Raw genomic sequence first — 25,132 nt, 5'->3', positions numbered from 1 at the left:
GTGCACAGTAACACTTTATTCATTTTTCATTATTGATTACTTTTATTTTACTGAATTTCATTTTAGATTTTCTATGTACAGTATTATTTTTTGCATTTTCAACTTACGACCAATTCGACGTACGACCTGGATTTGGGTCCCTAACCCCGTCGTAAGTCGGGGACTGCCTGTCTTTTAAATGCCAATTTTCATTTGATAGTGATTTTTCCCTAATTTTTTTTATGCAATACTGTACGGTACCAGATAGTATTGCTATACAGGCAGTTATTTAGATTATTTTAAGAAAGAAAATAAAAAAATATATAAAATTAATTTTTAAGTTTTTACAAATCTACAATGTATTCTCAAAAGGTAAAGAACATCAACCTAACAGAAACTGTTTGTTTATTAATTTTTATTTCATTATATTCAAATTAAAATATGATAATTACTTTGACTACAAAACAAAATATTACTGAAATACTGTATTGTAAATGCAGTAAAGCATCACAGAACATAAAAGCACCTTAGGATAAAGTATCTGGCAGTGAAAAGGACAGTCAAGTACTGTATATTAAAAGACAGTGCAAGTTTTTATTATACTATAGTATAAACAATGACAATTTGCTATATTGATAACATATAGTAACCTGTTTTAAGTACAGTACTATTACTTTCATCAAAATGTATGGTTATAATATACAGTACTGTGCTGTTTTGTATAATTAATTATGGATTGATATCAATTATTTTTATATCTCTATGCTGTACATTATTATTCTTAATTTTTTATGTTTTGAAACATCATTTTGCATTAGGAGGTTTCAAAACATGTTTTGCTGCATGTGGGAATGGCCTTCTTACATAATTCCCAGGATTTATAGAAATTACAATCAAAGTGTTTGAAAAACCCACAAAAACCTTGCAGTGTTGAATGAACTCATCTTGTTATTTATAAAGTACGCTGTAATAACCTATAATTCAAATGTACCTACTACATTAGTAAAAATTAATACACTCAACAATCATCCCTACCTAACACTTGTCTCTGTATTGCTTAATTCTTATTAAGACATTCTAGGACAATATATTATTAATATTGCTATACAGTGCTAAAATGTCATTGTGTAAATGGGGGTTAACACAAGTTTCTCCATAATCAAGCACATTACAGTACTTATTTCTTTTCTTGCTATTCTAGATTAAGACAAGTCATATAATTCCTCTCTTGCAAACATGTTGCATCAGTCATAACAAGCAATAGCAGATTTCAATTGCTGAATGTTTGTTTATTCATTACGGATGTCCTCACACATGTCCTCTAGCTTCTCCAAGTCCTCCTGTAGGGAAAGAATGTAATTTCACATGTAGAGTATTACAGAATTAACAAATACACAGTACAGTACTAGAAATTCTCCTCCAAAACCTTAAATGAAGAAAGAATACTGTTATTGTAAAAAGTCATAGAGCACTATAATTTTCACTCTGGGTATTGATTATTATAAATTTATCAGCACAAAAAAATAATGTGATTATAGAGATACTCCGGTACAGTACTAATGTGTATATAAAATGGAAAGGGGCTATAAGTTTAAATTTTTCTTCAAAACTATAAATCATAGAATATAATGAGTTCATAACCTGAAATCAGATTAAAAGTTAAGCTTAACACTAACAGAAAAAGGTTATACTGTATAGATGAACCTTTACTTCTTAATAATGACCCTGGCATCTTATTTTCTCCCAAAGCCCATAGCCAGAAGGCTCTTTTTATACTTTTTATTCTTCAGGAAACGGTCTTGTTAAGAGTCGAGCTTGTCTAAACAGTACATTTCACCTAAGGCTACAACTGCCACCAGTTAAGTTCAAAACCAATCCATCGCTCATAGTTCAGTTCCAGCTGACTAATCCACTAATCTAAGGGAGAGGGAGGGTAACTGAACCACCTGGCTACAGGCTTGGCTAGAAAACAGGATTTCAGGATCAGTCCCTAATATTTTTTTAGTGTACCGTATGCACGAAATAAAGTACCGGTAAATTGGGTTATACTGTAACTAGGTTGCTCCAAGTGAAAAGGTGAAAGTTTGCACAAAAGAGTTTCTGTGAATATGTATTTATGTTTGTAAATGTGTTTGTGTGTGTATATATAACTGTGTGTTTATAAATTTATTGAAAAGGGTGTGTGTTGTTAAGAGTGTATGCTTGTGTCTGTGAATACAGTATACACTGTATACTGTATCTGGATAAATGAAACATTATAATATTAAATAGCAAAATAATAATATACGAGTACAGTATTTAATTTAACAGTATACTGTACACTCTTTCTGATAATTACAGTGTATGCTGTAAAATTATTATTATTTCTTACCTCTGAAAGTTTAGTACATGTTCCCCACTCCTTGAGTGTGATAAGATGATCATCATTTGGATCACAGGAGTCCAGGAATGTGCTAATGCAGTGCTCCAAAGTGACAAGTGGAGCGCGGATTGGAAACAGCTCATGACGTGAGACAGCACTGAGTGTAAAGAGATATATTGTTCAGTACTTAAACATAAGACATTACAGTACAAAAATATTATATAGTTAGTAGTTTGATCTTCATATTCTGATTCAGCCTTTCAGGTTGCCATTAATTCTACTCAAAGAATAAATGTGTACCGGGTAACATACAGGATTAAGTGTAGATTTGATTATTTTATACTAGATGTGAATATTTCCCTTCTAACCCTTTATTTCTCATAAGTTTCATTTACTGTATTTATTTTTCACACAGTTTCCTACTACACCTTGAAGATTTGCATGAGACTGCTCTACTTTTCCTCTCCCTACTGTACCATTTTGACCTGATGGCTTGTACTACCCATCATTATTTCTCACCTGTCCTTTGGATGAGTATCAAGCTCACACCACTTCCACACTACTGCATATGTCCATTGTTTTTTGGCATCATCCTCAGCTTCCCTCTCAAGACGAATGTAGTGGTCACTCAGGGTCTCACGGTCAGCCATATCACGCATGATGTTGAAGAGCCACTCACTCATGCGTCGCGGGAAATCTTCCAACTCAGATTCATCACACTCCTGCCGAGTGTACAATTAAATTCTATTTAGAGAAAACTAATGTGTTTCACAGTATTTTTTTTAAACTATTATATTTACTCAAAGTATATTAATTATGTCTTATATTTTACAAATATACCGCTGCAGTACAATACTGTATTGTAATTTAATTTGCTTCATAAAAAAATAAAATCACATATACTTACAGGGAGTGCCTGACACTCTCCATAATAGTCAATGTGAGAATGGCTATATTCTGGCTTCAGGCAGCTATCATCCTCCTCCTGACAGAGACAACGCTGGCGGTACAGCTCACAGTCTGACATCCAAGTTTCATTGTGGTTACTGCACACCTGTTGAGAGAGTCATGTGTACCAATACAGGTATTATCTTACACATCATATTGTGCCTACTGCATACATGCAGAAACAACTGTTTGACTTCATGTACAAAAAACCATTTGTGAAATGGAAACTCAAAATATTTTTTTAGCTCCAATCATTCTGCTGAAGTAAGTACAGTACCACATTCTCTGAATAATTTTGGCTGATCATCACTTTCAAAATATACAGTATATCTTGCTCAACAGCATGATAGTATTTCAATTTCACTTACCATCTGCTTCAGAATGTCAAATTCTCAAACTCATTAATAAAGTCAATATTCAATATACATTAAAAAGAATTTCACAGCATATTATTATGTAATAGGTATTATTATCCACAGGTGAAAATAGTATACAGGTACTGTACACTGCCGGGCATTCTAGAATGATTTATTAAAAAACAGTACAGAACTGTAACTACTTTACCTGCATGTATTAACAAAGGTTACATAAAATCTCAGATACTGTACAGTACAGACTTTACAAGATGCTGTAATTAATAATTTATGTAAAATGGTGTAAAGATTTGGTAGAATCACCTCCACTAAAAAAATAGAACAATCATTGATATTTAAACTGGTTAGGATTTTGATATACAGTACTGTATAGAAATTGTATACAGTGGTCCCTCGGTTAACGAATTACCTCCCATAAGGATCTTCAATTCGGTTAACGAACAAAACTTCGATTAACGAAATCCTTACGAAAAACACGTTTTGTTGTGAGCATCAGGTGATAAGCTGATGGGCTAGTCTGCCAATTCAGTAATCTGTTCTGTTTACATTCGTTTCCAGTGGAGTAAATATCAAGAAAGTTGTGCTCTTTAATATTTTTGCATTTTTTATATTACAATTACAGCTCCTCCCCGACTTACGACCTACTCGACTTACGACCCCCTGGACATACGACCACCTCAGTCATACCAAAATTTTGTCAAATTACGTATTTTCGAGTCCCAACGTCAGTGATTGTGCTGTTTACTGACAAAATTTTCGCTTGTAATTCACTTTAAAATGGCTGGGAAGCTTAAAAGTGAGAGTTTTGTGGTGCTGAGAAGAAAAAGAGACACCCATTTTAGATTTTCTATGTATTATTTAAGCATTTTCGACTTAAGACCTGGATTTGGGTCCCTAACCCTGTCATAAGTTGGGGAGGAGCTGTATTAGTCATTTAAAATTTAGTTAACATATTGATAATATATGCAGTACAGGGAACTATTTTTTTGTGCGCCCATCAGCCGCTTGACTCAGCCACCAGGCGTCAGTTTGGCTTTGTCGACAGTGGAGCGAGCATGAATTTTGTTGGTGTCTTGAATATTTTTGCATTAAAATTATTGGTCATTCTGAAATTTAGTTAACATATTGATAATATATAGCGCAGTGCAGTGTTGACTTAAATAAAATAATCTTGAATTACACCTAGAGAACTTAAAATTTTATTAGTGAAACTACTGCGTCACCCATGGGTCCCCTGAAAGGTGATTTCTCCTCCACCTCCACTTCCTTCTCTTCTCCCTTCTCCTCCACCCCCACTTCTAATTCCCATCATCATCATCATCAATCAGGAACCTTCTACATACACACCTCAAAGTAAGTGTACTCTACTGCATTTTTTTTTTTACTTTGTATGTACTTTTCTGTGAGCTGGAACCAATTACCCAATATTCCATTGAAACAATGGATTCGGTTGACAAAATTTTCGGTTAACGAACTACTCTGTGGAACAAATTGTGTTCGTTAACCGAGGGACCACTGTACAGTACCATAACAGTCTTGTAATGCTTTCTGGTTCTCACACCCAATAATTAAACTACAAAGTACAGTCCAGATGAAGAACACCATGCTCATGAAAAACATTTGATGCCTGTTGCCTAAGTGTATCCAATACACAGTACAGTATAGTACTGTATACTGTATATAAATGACGTCCATACACTGAAAGGCAGTACTGTACTGTTATTATTATGTATTTCTTGTAATCGGGTGAACAAATGATTTTCAATAAAACTCACCCTCCTGCGTGGGTCAGTTTCTTGATCACATGCATTAATGCATCTGCATTCTGCTTCACCAGCATCATTTACAGCACACAGACGGCCAGCCCCACAATATGTATCCAAACAAGGATCTGTTGAAATAAAAGTAAAAAATCAATGTGGGTAAACAGTATTTGCCATTTAAGGCTAACTAGTTAGGCTACTCAATATATATATATACAGTATATAATGTATATATTCTTAATGGCCAAAGAAACAAGCAAGTGAAGTGTGATGTACCACTGCTGAGTGTCTCCTGGGAAGAGCTCGTCTTTGTCCTGAAAGTATCCAATGTTGGCAGTAGAGAACATCATCATGATGAGTAATGTCTTGTTCCAAGTGAAGAATGTATTAAGGCGTCGCACCCAGTTATAATCATACAAATCGACATAAATCCGGCTGCTTTCTTGAAACTCGGTTTACCTCACGAGAGATTACCATATACAGGTACCCCTCGACTTACAACCTACTCGACTTACGACCACCCGGACATACGACCGCCGCAGTCGTATAAAATATTTCTCAAATACGTATTTTCGAGTCCCGACGTTAGTGATCGCGCTGTGTACTGACAATATTTTTGTTTGTAATTCCCTTTAAAATGGCTGGCAAGCGTAAAAGTGACAGTTCTCGTGGTGCTGAGAAGAAAAAGAGACACCCATTTTAGATTTTCTATGTATTATTTTTGCATTTTCGACTTAACGACCAATTCGACTTACTACCTGGTCGTTGGTCCCTAACCCTGTCGTAAGTCGAGGACTGACTGTATCTTAATCTCGGTTCCCAGCCAATTTTAGCACTTCATTCTTTGGAGGAGGGAGGAAATCCAGGAAACTCACTCATATCTTTGGCTATAAAATGAGATATAGAGCCTCAATACTTCATTCATCTCCATTTGTATGAGGGGTCTCTCGGTGCTGAATAAAATTGTCTGTCGTTAGATAAAAAAATACCAAAAGTGGTGCTGCTATAGTGAAGGAGTTAAATCCTTTGGAGCCTTACATGTTATATTGAAGATATACCAGCAAATCTAGCTTAAGAATGGGGGAAGGTCTTGCATCAAGCAAATAACTAACAAGCCTACCACTACTTAGTGTGGGACTTACTTTGGCTCCTCCTCTAGTATCCTTTACATTAGTCTGAACTATTTTTTAGCACATTTGTTTGTCTTTATACATTACATTATAAAGAGCATCATATAACAACAATGTCAGAAACAATAACATTATATATCAATACCATCAGATACAATATCATCATATATCAATATCCTTTATATTCAAAAACAATTAGAAAAGCTAACATTAAACCCAACCACCAAATCGAGCACACATACCAACACACACATAGGTAACCACTGTTATACCATCATATATGACCAAAATACTTTGCAGGCATATTTCTATTCTATGTTGCAGCATTTTTATTTATGAAGAGAACATACTGGGTGTATTACTGTACCTATAAAGAATTCATTAGCATCTTCCTCCTCAGGATACTCTTCCTCATCCCCAGGATTTGCTTCCTCCTCCTCGGGATTTTCTTCTTCCTCCTCAGGATTTTCTTCCTCCAAAGGTTCTTGGTCTTCCTCCACTATTTCATTCTCTTCATCAGATGCTCCCTCATCCTCAACTACCTCAGCAATTTCTGACTTAAGCTGTAAAAAAAAAAATTCAATATTTTAGAAAAAGTATACAGAACAGTACAACAAAGGTATATTTACTACAATATGGCAAATAATGTATCTTGCAACATTACAAAAGTCCTTGTACTGTACAGTACATTACAGTAGAGTATACAGGTGGCATGTATTTTGGCCCATTTGGTAGTCAGGGATCATATACCGGGTACCCTAAATATTGCACATGTATTCCGTCAAATGCAGACAGAGATCCATTTTTATCACTGACAAGCATTTAAGAAACAAAGTTAATTAAAAAAAAGGTGTATCTTTCCTGTCCAGTGTACTGTACACACAGTGAAGCCCTTACCTCTGCCTCCAGCTCCAGCAGCTGCTCCAGCTTCTCCTCAATCTCTGCTATGTGCTTCTTTTGTGGATCAGAGTGAGCCTTTTTATGATGTGTTTCCTTTGCTATAACAGTTGCAAAGCTGATGGCCAGCAACACTAACACAAGTGACCACGTCTTCATGTCTGCAAGGAGAATAAATATTTGTACAATATACTGTAGTACCAGTACTGTAAAATAATTTGGGTACAGTATGTGTTAGAAGTACTATTCACAACAACTCATCCAATTTTGAGAACTAAAGATCTCTTAAATGGTCTCTGGTAATTATTAACTGGTAGTAGAAGGAACCTAATAAGAAAGGCATGATTCTGAGAGATCTGGAACTTCTCCAGAATTACCTATACAGTATGTATATTGTGATGTTATTTATAAAAAAAATTAAAATACTGTACCATTAAGACACTGTACTAACACCCCAATACTGTATACTACAGTACTGTACTCAGATTTCTGATCCAGATTTGTCCCACACAAGGGCTAGTTTATTGGGCATCCCCTTGTATCCTCTGCAAGGCGAAGTGCCAAAGCATTTACAGTGCCCAACAGAGAAGCATGAAGTTCATGCTTGCCTTCTTTGACTCATGCAGTTAAGGATGCAAATGCCTGAAAGGCCAAGGATTGAATTGAAAATATAATACTGTAGTGACATGCTACTCAATATCCCCTCATTCACAGCAGGGCCAGAGGTTATCTGTCTGACCTCTTAATATACAGACATACAAGTAGTGTTGTGAAAAATTTGGCGACTTCCACGCCTCTAGAAACAAAAGATCTTGAATGCTTCACTGGTCAAGAGAAGAGAGAACTCATTTTTCTCTGACGGGAGCTCAGAGAGAACAACTAAAGTATTGTATATAAATATTTACAGGTATACAGAAGTTAAGTTTTACACTGAAAAACATACTGTACAAACAGTCAACAGTGTCTTTCAGGAAAATCCCTGGCAATTAAAATGTGTTAAAAAGCTCTTACTTGACTATTACATCAACAAAATGAATACTGTATAGGTAATTACAAATATATTACTGTACTGTACATAGTTATTATGATAATGACTACCTGTATTCCACTTGGTGGCAACGACTGAAACATACATTCAAAATAATACCCTGTACATGAATACAGTACTGTACGTACTTGTAAATCTCAAGAAGCTTATTTTGTACAAAATTAATAAAGATGTTACATGCTTCTATACATGATAGTTTAGCCTGGAGAAACACTGTCTCAAGGTACAGTACTGGTTCTTTCCTTACCTGTACAGTACCTTATGTCAAATGCTGCCAAAAGCCAGGCACAGTTTATTAAATACTGTAGCACCTGTACTCTATATGTATGGCTCCATACTGATATTTAGTGTCTCACTGCATGCAAGAATACAATATAAACATTAGAGGTGGGACATAATCCAGCACATTATGATTACCCCCTTCTAGAGTCATGTTGCTAAAACTGACTTCTGATGGGGATAAAAATGAACAAATAATGGCCTTTGCTGCAAATTCCAACTAACAGAACTAAAAACATGGTGCTTAAATCATCATTTGCACGCTTCTGTTAATTTTCTTATACAGTAAGTCCTCGCTTAACATCGTCCCGCTTAAAGTTTCGGTACTACGTCACTGAACTTTAGAGACCAAAAATTCGTTTAACGTCCTGGTGATTCGATACTACGTCGTTTTGCGTCGTCACGGACTACTTTCTACAGCGCATCACCCGCTCTCATCTGGCCGACACTCTCTCGGCTCGGCACGCTGCCCTCACTCATAGAATGTCACAGCGACCCCAAGTGACGCCAAGCCAGTCTCTGTTACGACTTCACATCATTCGTACGTAAGTGCTTTTGCTCTAAAACTGTACTCTACCATTTGAAATGGCTTCCAAGTGCCCATCAAGTGATGCTGGTGTAGTGAAGAGGCAACGTAAGACCATTACCCTTGCTACGAAAATGGATGTATTAACCCAATTTGAAGAAGGGGAACGTGCTGTGGACATAAGCCGCTGTGCTTGGTCTAACCCCACAACGGTGCGTACTATCCGGATCAACGCTGACAAGACTAAGGTTAGTGCTGGAAGTGGTTCATCTCTGAGTGCTACTAAGACGACTCGTACTAGAAGCAATGTGATAGAGAAGGTCGAAAAGATGCTGGCAATGTGGATGGAGGACCAGAATCAACGCAATGCACCTGTGAGCCTTATGGTTATCCAGCATAAGGCCAGATCCTTGTTTGACGACATGAAGGAAACAGAGGGTGAAGGATCGAAGGAAGAGATCTTTATGGCCAGCAGAGGCTGGTTTCAACGATTTAAGTGTCGGTACAACATAAAAACGACTGGTGAAGCTGCCAGTACAGATACGGTTGCTGCCGAGACATTCCTGCCAACAACGGAGGAGGAGCAAACATCAACGGAGGAACCCCAGTCAGAGGCGGAGGAGGAGGCAGCCACAGTCTCGGTGACTCGCCACCACCCTCCTCCTCCTGCCGTCCTCCGCTCCCACCCTCCTCCGCTCCCGCCATCCACCTCCTTCGCTCCATTACCCACCAATGATTTTCTGTATATGTAACCTTTTTCATGGGGCAAAGGGAGGCTGGGGAACGTAACTCCCATATTTTATCCATTTCTTATGGGGAAAATTGATCCGCTTAACATTGTTTCGCATAACGTCACATTTTCAGGAACGTAACCCCGACGTTCAGCGAGGACTCCCTGTATGTTTAATCATTTTGGTTGTGATATATCTTAAATACCAATAGTATGAACATTTTTGAGGATGGAGAGTCTGATTCTTCCTCTGTTTTAAAAAGATTTCTTGAGCCACTTTTGTGTAAGAGGGAAAGGTCAAACATCAGGCGATGAATTCTGGTTCAATTAAACTCGTGTAAAATAATGTACAGTACAGTTAACGGCAAAAGTTCATCCCGAGCTGACCTGCATGATATGAACCAGGTGATCTGGTAACACTGTACAGTGTAGGGAAGTGTGAATACAGGACAAGTATGAAAATACCTTTTTTAGGTGAATACAAGCACTTTTTTTTTTTTAGGACATGATTTTGATAAATGTGGGCCACCTAACCGATATCTGGAACATAACGAAGCTGAACATCCTTTACTGTATCTTGTTTCCATCCCAAGTTATAATCCAAAATTGTAGTTCCCTGTTATAAGATTAAGAAATGAGAAGTGGCCTAGCTCACACTTGACATTTTCTTACCATATAGGTTACCAGTAACTCATAAAATTTATACATGTGTTACTTGGCAAAATTATTATAGTTTACAAAAAAAGGAAATGACCAGTAGTAGTGATAATCAGGACAGCACTAAACCTTCAACAGAAATCAGGTAAAAAATTGAAAAGTAGCACGCAATACAGTCCAGTACAAAAATAAATCCATTAGCATAGAGTTGATAATGAACTTATGTCCTTCAGCTTTTCTGTTTTATCGGTATGAAGTCAAATTGGCAGATTTTGCTGCTACAATACTCTTTTCCTTTTAAACTTTGTGGTGTAACTATTTTTGGGATTACCTGTGTTCTTTGTTCAAAGACTTAACACATTTTTCATGAAGATTTTTCACAGATCAGTCATGTAAGTCAGCTGATCAGGCTGTTGGTCCACAGGGTTCCCTTGACCATCATTGGCCAAGGTGAACCCTTGGTGATGGTGACTGAACTATGTGAGCATTTTTGAGAATGGTACTGAATTACCTTAGCTAATGAGGGTCAAGGGAACCTTGTGGACTGGAATAAAATGACTGATTCAATTATAATTTTAAACAAACATTTAAATCAAAATCAGTTATTAAATGATAACATAACTCTAGCCTGCTGATGCACCAACTTTTAGGTTGAGGTCTTGATTATACCACATTTGAAGATTACATCCTATTTGAGTATGGAAAGTCTTTAATACTGTATACGGGAAAAATCCCCCCCCCCCCATAAAGGTGACATGGCTGAGTGGATACAGTAGCAATAGTACTCATCTTCTGTCCTAAGGATCATTGGTTTGCACCCAGGGTACCCTCTGTTCACCCAGGTGTGAATGGATACCTAACTTTATAGCTGGAGAAAGTGAAGTGCAAGTTTGTGTATGCTGCCTCCCTGTGTGCCAAATTATATTTTTAGAAATATATTTAATTCAGAATAATAGTGCAACTATAGTGATGTGCATGTTAATTTAAAAATACGAAGAGAACTCTCAGTTAATTGCACAGTTGTTAACTGGAGAGACAGGTTGACCCTTGGTGAGATGTGAGTCACCAGGCATGACGAGTATGTATACCAGCTGCCACCAGCAAGTTGATGTGAGGACCAGATACCACCCCCTCACCCTTGTTCCTTCCTCTCACATTCACCTCTCCTGTCTTCTGTCCTCACAGAAAGTTTAACTTATCTGTCAATGATCTAATATGGCTACCAAATGATATACAGGTAACATGATACCTGTACTCAGAAAAATTGGCACAGGGATAAAAGGCACAACTGTCAAACTAGGAAAAAATGACAATAGTTTTTTAATAATTTTTTTTGTCTTCTGCACTATTGTCAAAGGTGCCTATGCCTTTTTTTTCCTGTGCCATTGTTTTACTACCTTCATTCTAAACAATCCACCAATGAGGCAGGCCCACAATCACGTGTTTCCTCTACAACACCACCAGTGAGGCAGGCCCATAACCATGTGTTTTCTTTACAACAAATAAGTGATTTATGTACAGTACTGTACAGTATAACCTGTATGTTTACTCCATGTCTCCTTTTTGTTTAGAAAGCTTTTGTTGAACAGTTCACTCCTCAATGCCACTACAGTATACCTATTAATGTAAGTCTCTTTTGTCCATTGTATATTTTCAGTCTTTGTTTGTTGTGCTTTTCAATAAACCCTTTAATTTTTATTATAATTTTTAATTTACTATGCCATCTTGATCATATGATTAATGATTAAACCTAATCTTTAAACCGGACTTAATCTAACCTAACCACACATAACATTACTAATAGTTTTTGTATCCAGTATATTTACCCAGTTTACTTATTTATATTATTTATTTATTTACTTATTTTTATAATTTCACGACTTTTCATCTTACTATATTAGCCGGATTTTTTGGGTGGGAAGGCTATCCAGTGTTAGTACAGAAGGAAACTGGAGTCCGGAAAACCTGTGATGTTTGGTAGTAAGGGTCATGTTGGATAATACCCTTATATCGTATTGATTGCTTATGTCAAGTATTAATATGATTATGTGATTTTACATTGTGATGACAAATACACTGGTGTATGTACCCAGTCCTCAGAAATAAAGAAATATTTATTATTATTATTATAGCACATAAGCTACATTCAGACACGCACACAGTAATTTTTTATGTGGGTCATTGCCCTGTGCCCACTAGGGCACAGGGCAATGACCCACATAAGGGCCTGTCTGTGAAATAATAATAGTAATAATAAAAATAAAAAGTATAATAATAATAATAATAATAATAATAATAGGGAACCATAAATAAATACATTAAAAGGAAAACAAATTCAGGAGTGAGACACGATATATATATATATATATATATATATATATATATATATATATATATATATATATATATATATATATATATATATATATATATATATATATATTGTGTTGTCAATAGTAAGAGAAACAATTGAGACCCTGCAATTGTGTGTAAATGAGGCAAAAAGTCAGATCATCAACCTGGGACTTGGTCACAATTTTCGTGATGCCATATGGCAGCAGGGTCTACCATTAGACAACACATTATGATGGACACTGAAAACGCTTTTGCGCTTCACATTGCACAGGTTGTAAGGGGGTGCCCAATAAACTAGGCCCCTCTGGGGCAATCTAAAAAATCTAAATCTAATTAATAATTAGATTTAGATTTAGAATTATGCTTCCAATATCTTCCCAGGCGGTAGAACCTCTCTGTTTGATAGCTGACTACTACCTACTACAAACACAAACACCATAATTTCATATTCAGATTTGCCCCACGAGGGCTAGTTTATTGGGCACCCCCTTGCATTTTGTGCAAGACCACGTGCAAAAGCATTTACAGCGCCCAAAAGGGAACAAACGCCAGAGAAGCCAGACAAGGGTCGGGTGTTAAGGTCAAGGGGCATGATACACGACGGAGGAAGGGGGATGGGGTGCCAGAGGGGGAGAAGTGCCAACGTGGAGCTTGTGACGTAACCATACACTGTGCGCGTATTAATTTCATCCTCGTTAAGGCTTCTAAAACCATGACTTATGATTGATTTCGCCATTTTCATATAAATAAAATTGAGTGCACTAGTAATGGTAGACAATGGCCCAGTTATACAGGAAAATTTGTTAATTGTGTGTTAAAGAAAATGGGATGGTAACAGTGACGTCACTGGGGCATTGGCCGAAGGTGGGACTAGTGGGAGATGGACAAGGAGGGTGGTAGAGGAGGGTGGGTGTGAGAGAGATGGGTGGGTGTGAGAGATGGGTGAAGGAGGGAGGGTTCGAGAAAAAGGAGTGGGGTGAGAGAAACGTGTTCGAAGGAGGGTATAAAAGAATGATGGAGTGAGGTTAGGGAAGATGGGAGTGGAATTGGAGAGTGTTAGTAAGAGAGAAACTAGCCCCCCCAGCAAGGCAAATAGTAAAACAAAACAAAAATGTGTAGAAAAGGAGCTGAAGAAAGGACATCAACATCAACTGTGCCTTATTTCCTAAAACTTCCCTTCAACACTAATTCCCCACCTCACCCTCCTCAAACCTACAGCACACCTAACTCTCCAGCCTCCCATCATACTCCCTAAACCTATACCTAACTCCCCAGCTTCCAATTACACTCCCCAACTTAACTCCTCCACTTCCCAGCCCCACACTCTCGGTCACGTCAGGGGAATGTCACACCACCAGCTGTGCTTCCTGACATCACGAAAAATGGCGACTTAACACTCAGTTGAAAATATGACATATACTGACTGCTATGGTGGGAACAATGAAACATAACACTTGAAACGGAAACCCAACAACCAAAATAGAAACATAACAGCTAGGGTGAGAACATGACATAACAGCTAGGATAGGAACATGACATAAAAGCTAAGATGGGAACATGACATAACAGCTAGAATAACATGGTAGGACATCTAGTGTGGGGGAGCCTTTAATTACACCTGATATGGGATAAAAATAGTTAAAATGGAAATTCTGTATGTTAAACCTTTGTAGCCTAACGATTAAACCCCTCATACGATTAACCACTTTAGTTTCAAAATCTACTGTAGTTTGATAAAGGCTAAGTGTATCTAGCCATGTATGAGAACACCAGTATCACCAGCTGTTCGATTTTGTTCATTTTTTCCACAGATGTTCTTATCATTATAGTATTTTAAAAGAGGCGACATTTCGTCGAACCTAATAGAACCCGACCTTACCAACCAAAATATCTACCTAACCTTACCTAATTTTCTAGCCAAGGGTTCCGCCCCTCAGACTCCCCCGCCATATTAAACAGAAAGAGTTTACTTTTATGTGGTACCATTAAAAACTTTGTTGAAACGCTTGGTGTTTCTCCAAAAATATAGATATTTTCAAAATTAGAATATAAAACTACGTCAGCTTAATGTGTTTTTTAATTTATAGTTCAAACCGAAAAGATCCGTAAGTTCCAGTTCCTAAACCTTTTTTTTTACAATATTGATATTTGTGTGCAACTTTTTCTTTATAAACAGTATCATCCAAGGAAAAAAATAGTATGGATAGATAGTTCACCAAGCGCTTGTTTTACCAACAATGCAAAGACTATTAATGAGGAAGACAGGAAAGAGAAAAAAACGCGTGTGAGCATTGGTTACCTAAATTCTGCGCGATTTCAATAGATGGCGATAGTTGTATAAGGAGAGAGGTAGAGAAATCGAAAGCAAAATACTATCATTCCAAGGGGAAGTATACCCATATAAACGAAAATAGTTTTGCGTAGGCTCAACAGATGGCGATATTCGACTCGCTGGGGCTCACTTTTCTCTCGTTATAAGGGGGCTCTTTCCTGTCTTTCCAATAGATAGTCTTTGTCAACACGATCACTCATCAGGTGACCGTGTGCCCGGCTGCCCGCGCCTGCTCCTGGGACGAGTGTATCTACAATTATAGTTATTTGTGTAATGTAAAGGTGCACCAGCAATGCTCAAATCCAAAGCAGAGAACACATCAAGTATTACAGATTTCCCAGAGAAATTAAAACTTGTGGTAAATGGAAAAATGCCCGCAAACGCTCTTCAAACAAAGTGATAACAGACTTGAGTACAGAAAGGGCAGTTTAAACTTAAAGTGTTACCATGGAAAAGTCGACCACTGTATCCATGGACTGAACCAACCCAAAAACTTCCAACCGCAAAATCAGATGCAGGTATGTATTGTGCTGTATTAGTAATATTCAAGCATTCTAGTCCTTGTTATATAAAATCAGGACATATGTCGTGTCTGATTCGTACTACTTCATACCCTTTCCTTTGGCACAGGAAATGAGTTGTGAGCTCAGTTTAAAAAACAGGACCTTAGCCTCAAAATTAACACATAATATTTCTCATAGGCTGTACTCCTTAAGTAAAGAAGTCCTTTCCACGATATCAATATATTTTGTAAGGTTATTACTGTTTATAGTCCTTCGTATCATCAGCTCTAACAGCTATTGAAAGAAGACTACAAAAAAAAGAGAAGTTAGCCATGATGCTTGTACAAACAGTTCTTATATGGTGAGTGAACAAAGTGCTTGTTGGCCACGTAGACAGGCGAAGAGGGTATAACACGCTGTGGCTTAATGGAGGGTACATTGACTTATATTGGCAAAGTAGCTCTTTTTAACGTGTAGGTGTGAGTGCTCCTGTGCGGTGTTTGTGTATTGTTTGTGCACAAGATTAGGAATTTTTTTATTCAAAGCTTTCCATCTGACTAATGCATATCACCTGGCACTGGCATTATTACTGAGAAATTATTTCTGGTACCATTATTTTGTGTACATAACGGTGTGAAGTAACGATAGTTATCGTCCACATGAACGATAAAGCAGTCTTCTCAGTCCGCCTGTTTGTCTCCTCCATTTGTTTATTTTTGCGTCCTCCGTCCGTTTCTTCGTTCGTCTGTTTGTGTGACTTACAGCACTCTACAACAAGAACCACTAAGAGTATTATGTACAGAATTATGAGTGTCAAATTCGTTTATAAAGATAACCTACAGAATTACTCTTTATGGCCTCCTGGACTATTGCCCTTACAAAAATAGCTTCGCCGGGGATGCGGTTACTTCTTTTAGTTACGTATAGGGTTAAGGCACCACCCCTGTAAAACTACCGCCACATGATAATACTGTACCTTCACCGCGTACATCGGTATAATTTACGTCTGACGTGTTTATATTTTTTTTAATAAAGCGTCTGACTCTGGATCTGGCGGAATCTAAATTTATTCTTCCTGGACGGTGACCAGTCAAATGAGCCAGACTTGATGGACTCCAACTTCACTGAGGCTCAGTCCTAATGGGCTCGTCTTAATATGCCTCCAATGCAAATTAGATAGGCTTAGATTGGGGCCGAATAGGATTTGGATCTTCTTGTACTTCACCTCGAGGTGTGCCAGTAAATATTCGAAACCATTTCCTGCCTCACACACTCGACTTGCATGTATGTCAGTACAGTATACAGTGCATGTTGTTTTTTGGCGCTCAGTTTGTGTGCGAGCGTATGTTCGAGTACATGTCTGTATGGCTATATGCATAGAAGGTGAAAATATAATATCGAGAAAGGGGGGAGTACGAACAATGGTGTTCTATGTCTCTCAATTATTATTTTTTTATGAAATAGTTGTGTACAGTGTGATGTACTCCTGGAAGAACCCGGCAACTCACCCAGGATGTTAGTAGAGCGGTGGCTGTCACACCCCTCCTGCTTTAACACCCATCACCTACAGTCTTAGACTTACATTCTTAAAGCTACACCCACATCCTGTCACCCCACACCCTCAAAGTTACGCCTACACCCTCTGTCACACACACATGTTTAAACTTCAACAACCACCCTCATTCTCCCACACACCCTTACACTCAAGCAACCACGCTCTTTTACACGAGAAACAACCATACACCCTCATACTTACACCCATACAGTCAAACCCTCCAGCTCATACACAAACACATCCTCACTCAAGCAACCGTTTTACCACACACCCTCACAGTCAAACGAGCATCCACAGGCACTAGGTAGACTCAGAGTAGATAATAGGTATTTATTAAGTAAAATCGCCATGCAATTTCACAATTGGTTCAGAAAGTACAGTGGAGGTATACAAACAATAGAACCAAAGATAGCCCAACAGGGGCGGATCCAGAAGGGGTGTCCTTTGGGTCCGGAACCCCCCTTTTCAACAGAAAATTCCAATACCTTTTCTTTAATGCAGTATCGTGCTCAGGCGTTTTTGTAGAGTAAATTGTAATTACTATCGACTTCAGAATATCTCCTAATATCAAGTGCCTCCTTTTGATATTCCTGGATCCGCCCCTCACCAAGCAAACTGTGAGCATATTTCCTTTCGGGTCCTTACATGGGGTTCACATGGGGTGGTGAAGACTAATCAAATAACAATGCATCAACATAATAAATAAATAAATAGATTTATGACTTTAAATGTGGATAATACTACACAACACTAAGCAGTCATTGACCCTCGGAGTGACACTGGTAGGTGGTAGTGATCTCCCTACAGTGGTGTTGGTAGTGGTCTCCCTTCAGTGGCGTTGGTAGTGGTCTCCCTACAGTGGTGTTGGTAGTGGTCTCCCTACAGTGGCGTTGGTAGTGGTCTCCCTACAGTGGTGTTGGTAGTGGTCTCCCTACAGTGGCGTTGGTAGTGGTGTCTCTACAGTGGTGTTGGTAGTGATCTCTCTACAGTGGTGTTGGTCTCCCTACAGTGGCGTTGGTAGTGGTCTCCCTACAGTGGTGTTGGTAGTGGTCTCCCTACAGTGGTGTTGGTAGTGATCTCTCTACAGTGGTGTTGGTAGTGATCTCTCTACAGTGGTGTTGGTAGTGATCTCTCTACAGCGGTGTTGGTGGGTGGCAGTGGTCTCCCTACAGTGGTGTTGGTGGGAGGTAACACTACACACGTTGGGAGCTTGGCTATAACAAGGAATGGTTCATCATCGAGAAGTCCATGAACTCCAGCTGCGTTAGACCAACAAGGCGCCACTACTGTAGGCAAGGGATGAGATATATTGAGTTAAGTGAGAGAGAGAGAGAGGGGGGGAGTCAGAGAGTGAAATATGAGAAGAAACACATGTCTGAAGGGTTAAAGGTGGCTCGACTGAGACAAAGGGGACAAGAAGGAGAATGAAATATCAGATAAAAGAGGGCAAGATGTGTAACGAAGGAAGACTGGCGATAAGGAAGAAAGTTAGAACTGTCTGAAATGAAATGATGGGTACAACAGGCACGGAAGGAAAAAAAATGGTGGAAGAGCCACATGTTTAAAGATGGGGACAATTGTGTGACGAAAGAAGACAAAGGAACGAAAAAAGACTGACAAAATGATAAATGAACGACAAGACGTAAACAAACACCAGCCATCGTGAAGAGGGCTGACATACTCGGGTTTGCTCTAATGTTAAGTTAATGAAGTTCGTGGAAAATAAGAATGTTTTCATGTGTTAATAGTGTCTCCCATTGCTGCTGTTGATTATTTTCTACTGGCAATAACACCAGGCTACCAGGCTTAAACTAACACCAAAGGCTTCCATACCGTGAGAGCAGCCGTCTGCCAGCTGTTGTGCTCCATATACAATTTTTTACTTCGTGTCACGGATTGTTATTAAAATGACGTCACGCTCACTCGCTGTGCGTCTTATGTCTTAACGAAGAGAGAAGTACAGATTCACCAAATAACTCTTCCCGAATGTTTTTGGATCACGGAAAACGATAAATAGCTACAGTAAATTAATTAATGTATTAATTAACAATTAAAAAGTAAATTGTTTACAGAACCCAGGCAACAAAAACAAACTGGGATCCCGAACCTCTTGGGTTTTGGGTGTTAGTTACCATAACAGGCAGGGTACTATGGCCAGAACCTGTGGGTACTATGGCCAGGACCTGTGGGTACTATGGCCAGGACCTGTGGGTACTATGGCCAGGACCTGTGGGTACTATGGCCAGAACCTGTGGGTACTATGGCCAGAACCTGTGGGTACTATGGCCAGAACCTGTGGGTACTATGGCCAGGACCTGTGGGTACTATGGCCAGAACCTGTGGGTACTATGGCCAGGACCTGTGGGTACTATGGCCAGGACCTGTGGGTACTATGGCCAGGACCTGTGGGTACTATGGCCAGACCTGTGGGTACTATGGCCAGAACCTGTGGGTACTATGGCCAGAACTCAGGGGTGCTTTTAGCGGCCAGGACCCGGGTACTATGGCCAGAACCTGTGGGTACTATGGCCAGGGACCTGTGTGGTGCCTGGTGGCCAGGACCCAGGGGGTGCTCATGGCCAGAACCTGTGGGCATTTGGCGGCTGTGGTCTCCGTGGTGTGCCTGCACAGGACCTGTGGGGTAATTATGGCCAGGACCTGTGGGGTACTATGGGCAGGGTCTGTGGGGTACTATGGCCAGGACCCGGGTATTATGGGCAGGGTTCAGGGTACTATGGCCAGGACCTGTGGGTACTATGGCTAGGACCTGGGGTACTATGGGCAGGACCTGTGGGCCTGTGGCTAGACCTGGGTTCTATGTCTAGGACCTGTAATATGGGCAGGACAGACCTTGTAGGGTACTATGGGCAGGACCTGTGGGGTACTATGACCAAGACCTGTGGGTACTATGTCTAGGACCTGTAGGGTACTATGGGCAGGACCTGTAGGGTACTATGGGCAGGACCTGTAGGGTACTATGGGCAGGACCTGTAGGGTACTATGGGTAGGACCTAAAGGGTACCATGGCCAGGATCTGCAGACTGGCATGGTCACGAGAGAGGGATTAAATGAACATTCCTTTATATATATATATATATATATATATATATATATATATATATATATATATATAGAGAGAGAGAGAGAGAGAGAGAGAGAGAGAGAGAGAGAGAGAGAGAGACGTTAAGCCTTAACGTCTCTCTCTACAGAAGAAAGATAAATAAGGGTAGGTAGATAAAGCATAAACTTCGAAAGCCGTGAAAATAGGAAAAGATGAATTTGCATAGTATGAAAAACTCTGGAAGGAGAAAGAGAGCAAAGAAAAGGGTAGCTAAAGTGAGTGATGAGAAAGACTGTGGTGTGGGGTTGTTGCTAGGGGCGTGGCGGTTGGTTGTATAAACAGTGGGTATAGCTGGGGAGGAGAAAGTCACCCAGTCCTCATGGTCCAGTCTTACGTTCGGTTCAACATTACTGTGACTTCACTATGGTTTGTAAGAACTTCGAACCACTCGGTTACAGTGCGTGACAGACGCAAGGTTTGGGTTCTGAAATAACCGAAATTACGATCAAAACGCTGTATTTATCACACATAACCTGAACCTCTATAGTCTATATTATTATACTGTAGTACAGAGCAAAGGTACAGGGCGTCGATATACTGTTAGGATTCCAATACGAAGTAAATTAGGATGAAGCCCTTGGTTTTCAGACTTAAGAACTCGTTAAAATTTAATTTCGACATTTACTAAGATTCGAAAACAAAGCAAATTATAACTAACATACTTTCAATAATAACCCCAAGAATCTTAATGAAGCCTCTGGCAAGAATTGCGAGGAAAACCCATTTAAATAACCCCGAAGTTTGAGAGAGAACGCCATTAGCCACAACACCAGCGAACTTACCTTCATAAATAAATTTATTGATTCTTTAACAACGCACTCAGCTTCACAAGAGGGCTTCAAGTACTTTGGTAGAACATTTTGTATTTCTGAAAATGTGTAATGTTTTCATGCTGTATTTTTGTATATTGTGTTGCGTGATGGTTCAGTCCCGGGCGTCAGTCATGTGCGAAGTGTGAGACAAGGCGTCTTTGTATGGGAATGTGTGGTCCGTTATCCCCCCTCCCTCTTACCTCTAGTCCTTTTCGCCCCTCCTAGACCGCTTATCTATCCCACCCCGCCCACCCACTTCCTACCCACTCCCCCATCCCCATCCATCCTCCCCATTCCGCACTCCTCACACCCATCCGCTATAAACGACCCCGCCTAGCCTGACCCAGTCTAGCGTCTTATATTATTTGCAAGTATTCTCTGCCATTCTCCAAAGTTTCATCTCCCAAATATCTTCTGGCTTTCTCAACTACTAATTTACCCAATGGCCACCTAATCTAAACTAAAAGTGGCCAGTGGCCTATGTAGGACCCCTCCATTGTTTTTGGTAGTCTTTATCAAAGACGATTTTGAAGCCTGATCTTATCTTGCAGGTAATTTCATCAACATCGCCTTAAAATAGATATTCTGTATTTTTAGATGCCATATTCTGTTTTGCACACGCACATGCGCGCGCGCGCTCTTGTCTGCATTATACTAATTTGTTTTCCCAAACATAACATTCAGTAACGTCTGGGACCTCGAATTTCGAGAAATTCGATTGTAATATTCTGGCATTTGGTTCCTCCAAATTTTAGAGCTGTTCAAACGCAGCCAGCAGTCTAAAGCAGCAAGGGATAGCGTCAGCAGCCGTGGGGAGCGTCATCAGCAATAGTGTCATTGATAAGCAGTGTCAGCAGCTAGGGATAATGTTTCAAAGCAGAGGGAGTGGTGTCACAGCAAGGTGGTGGTGTCAACAGCAGGGTAGTGGTGTCACAGCATGGTGGTGGTGTCACAACACGGTGGTGGTGTCAACAGCAGGGTAGTGGTGTCAACAGCAGGGTAGTGGTGTCAACAGGGTGGTGGTGTCACAACACGGTGGTGGTGTCAACAGCAGGGTAGTGGTGTCAACAGCAAGGTAGTGGTGTCAACAGCAGAGTAGTGGTGTCAACAGCAGAGTAGTGGTGTCAACAGCAAGGTAGTGGTATCACAGCAGGGTGGTGGTGTCAGCAGCAGGGTAGTGGTGTCACAGCAGTGGTGGTGTCAGCAGCAGCGTGGTAGTATCACAGCAGGGTGGTGGTGTCACAGCAGGGTGAACAAGCCTCTACTGTGCGTTGCAACAGCATTGAGGTCGCCACGCGTAAATACCAAGCAGTTTTATGCCGTCACTTATATTTTTATTTATTTTTTCTTCAAATTAAAACCTTGTGTACCTCCCTCCTTCACTATAATACCGTACATAAATAACCCACCGTAATTTGTAATATTATATCAGTATACTTTTCGGGTCAAAACTAAAAGACATGTCCAGCCAGCTTGGGCGTTGTGGCGTCTTAAGTAAATTATTGCCAGCTGATGTTGACTAAATGTACCGGGGTAGATTTAAAGCGCAACAAGCATCGTCACGCTATGGTATTGCTATCGCTGGGTTATTTATTTATAATTTTGAGCATTTATTTTATCATATACTTGCTGTTGGGAGAAAAGAAGCACCAAATAGTTGTAACACGTTTTATACATTGTGTTCTTTTAGCACCTTAGCATATACAGTAGTTAATACGTCTGTTTCAGGCATGTCTTCACACTCGTCCTAAATTTTTCTATAAGGTGGGAACAATAGGACAACAATGTAGTTCCAGTGGCAGCCAATAACAGTGAAAATGTGTGATTCGAGAGGAGTGACGTCGTTATTTAGATAATATGGAATAGCGAACAGGGCTTAGGTTCACGTATGTGTGTGAGGATACGGAGGAATAGTGGACTGAATTATATCAAAGATGACAGACACTTGTAGAATAAGAAATGGAAAAATAAGAAATATCTGGCACGCACATGAGGGAGGTGGGAGTGAGCGATGGATCTCTGGTAAGACGCGATGAGAATTTGGGGGTAAACTTTTTTCGGGAAGGACTTAATATAAACTGGCTGACCATATACTGTATAATGGCACTGTCGTACGAGAGCACCGACAATACCTATTATAGGAATAAAGACAAGTATGGAAGAGCCATTTGTCATTATTGTTTCTCTTAGTATAACACAAAGCTTTTTCACTGGCTTGTCTGTATTAGAGCACGCACAAACATCGTGGGCGGCAAACTGTGCAGGATATCCTAGTTATGTGAGACCATAAACAAACTACTGTCCCCCCTCCCACACCTTCCCACCTGCCACCCACACCATCCTCCTTTAACTCCCAAAATCCTTGCATACGGTTGAACATCCTGATCGGATAATCTTGAAATTACATTACTTTAATACTGGTTTAAACATTCTAGTTACTCTGAAAACAACATCATTAATTAATTTTCAACCTGACGTGCTTCAAGTTTCCGAACAAAATTACGAACTCGCCAGGTGGGCATCATCAGAGGGCGCGCCTGTATAAAATTGTGCATAAATCCTAAACTGTACAGAGACAGTCTCTAAATATCCTGAATATATTGCATTACAACTTCAATCGTGTTCTTATTTGATTACTGAAACATCATAATTTAGGCAAGAGACAATACTCACTGGAGGATGAACGTTCTCTCCAAATAATAAAAGCTCACGCTGTCCGAACAAGTGCAAGATCTCGACTGAGCGCCTACCACTCTGCCCAGCACCCGACCTTACCCCTCAAAGTTAATGCCAGAAACCTTCACACTGACAACTTTTACCTTTTATCAATTAATATATGAACTTATATGAACTTTTAAAATTGTTCGTTTAAATGATTTAATTGTATTTGATAGAAAATATTGTAAACAGTAAAAAAATTTGTCATAAATGAGACTGTAAAAATAATCCTCAAAATATAAGCATAGTGGTGTATTGCTGGAGTGAAAGACAGACAGTCTTCTTATGGGAACGATTTTAACAGCAGGAGTAACAGCGACAGCACTAGAAAGTTCGAGAAAAGTCTTGTCAGTGCTTTGAAATTCCAAAATGGTAAATAAAAATAAAATAAACTGGGATTCTGAGGTACTTTAGGATATTTAAATGCAATAGGGAACAGGAAACGTGTGAATTGGAAACACCCCTGTAATAACCACTATGTTAATTTACCTAATGGTCACCCAAAATAGAGGTGACCATACCTAGGGAAGCGGACCTGTGATCTATGAAGGATTCCTCTATTTTTCTTGATAGACTTGTCGAGGGCTATTTTGAAGCTCAGTAATGGTCTTACTTCCACAGCTCACTTTATTATATCCTGTTAGCCTGTTAGCCGCTGACTCCAGAATGTATCTGAACTTGTGCCCGGGTAACACTGAATAGACTGCCCGAACGGCTAGTAAGCTGATAAGTAGCGAAAAAAAAAAGTCTGGTCTTCAATGAGGTCACACTAGGTGCCGTCACAACGCTGTCTGGCAGATTGATCTAGAGATATCCTAAATAGGAGTCTTAAGGCGGTGGCACACTGGGCACTTTCCTCCAGAAATGTTGCTGGGTCTGACGGCCCACATAAACAGTGACAAATGTCTATTTTTTCATCAATTTAAAACTTCTTTAGTATTAATAAATTATTATTCAGGGTCGTCTTTGACTAGCCAGCCGCCACCACTTTTAAGGCATGACTGGGTTGATAGGGGAGTTAATCAAAGCCGTCCAGTATCACA

General features: G+C 39.4%; 1 protein-coding gene across 1 annotated transcript; it reads right to left on the bottom strand.

Annotated features, from left to right (window-relative positions):
- Positions 1-367: 367 nt before the first annotated feature.
- Positions 368-24,187, bottom strand: LOC121861212 (SPARC-like). The gene is made up of 8 exons (XM_042358840.1): positions 24,045-24,187; positions 7,454-7,614; positions 6,924-7,119; positions 5,439-5,554; positions 3,249-3,395; positions 2,861-3,063; positions 2,351-2,498; positions 368-1,319 (listed from the first exon to the last, which is right to left on the bottom strand). The coding sequence occupies exons 2-8, from the start codon at positions 7,610-7,612 to the stop codon at positions 1,269-1,271; spliced, it is 1,020 nt and encodes a 339-aa protein (XP_042214774.1). The 5' UTR covers positions 7,613-7,614; positions 24,045-24,187; the 3' UTR covers positions 368-1,268.
- Between the last annotated feature and the right edge of the window lie 945 nt (positions 24,188-25,132).

Source organism: Homarus americanus, unplaced genomic scaffold (genome assembly GCF_018991925.1).
Source record: "Homarus americanus isolate GMGI-L3 unplaced genomic scaffold, GMGI_Hamer_2.0 scaffold21314, whole genome shotgun sequence".
In the NCBI taxonomy this organism is placed as follows: Eukaryota; Metazoa; Arthropoda; class Malacostraca; order Decapoda; family Nephropidae; genus Homarus; species Homarus americanus.
The sequence above is the reverse complement of the archived record's forward strand: the minus strand, read 5'-3'. Positions and strand labels throughout refer to the sequence as shown.

What these genes read in the sequence shown, in the direction of transcription:
- LOC121861212 (XM_042358840.1), bottom strand. Translation starts at nt 7,612, where the DNA reads ATGAAGACGTGGTCACTTGTGTTAGTGTTGCTGGCCATCAGCTTTGCA. An exon ending in GATACTCATCCAAAGGACAG is followed by an intron (nt 2,499 to 2,860) that starts GTGAGAAATAAT and finishes CTTTACACTCAG; the next exon opens with TGCTGTCTCACGTCATGAGC. An exon ending in CATGTACTAAACTTTCAGAG is followed by an intron (nt 1,320 to 2,350) that starts GTAAGAAATAAT and finishes CTTTCCCTACAG; the next exon opens with GAGGACTTGGAGAAGCTAGA.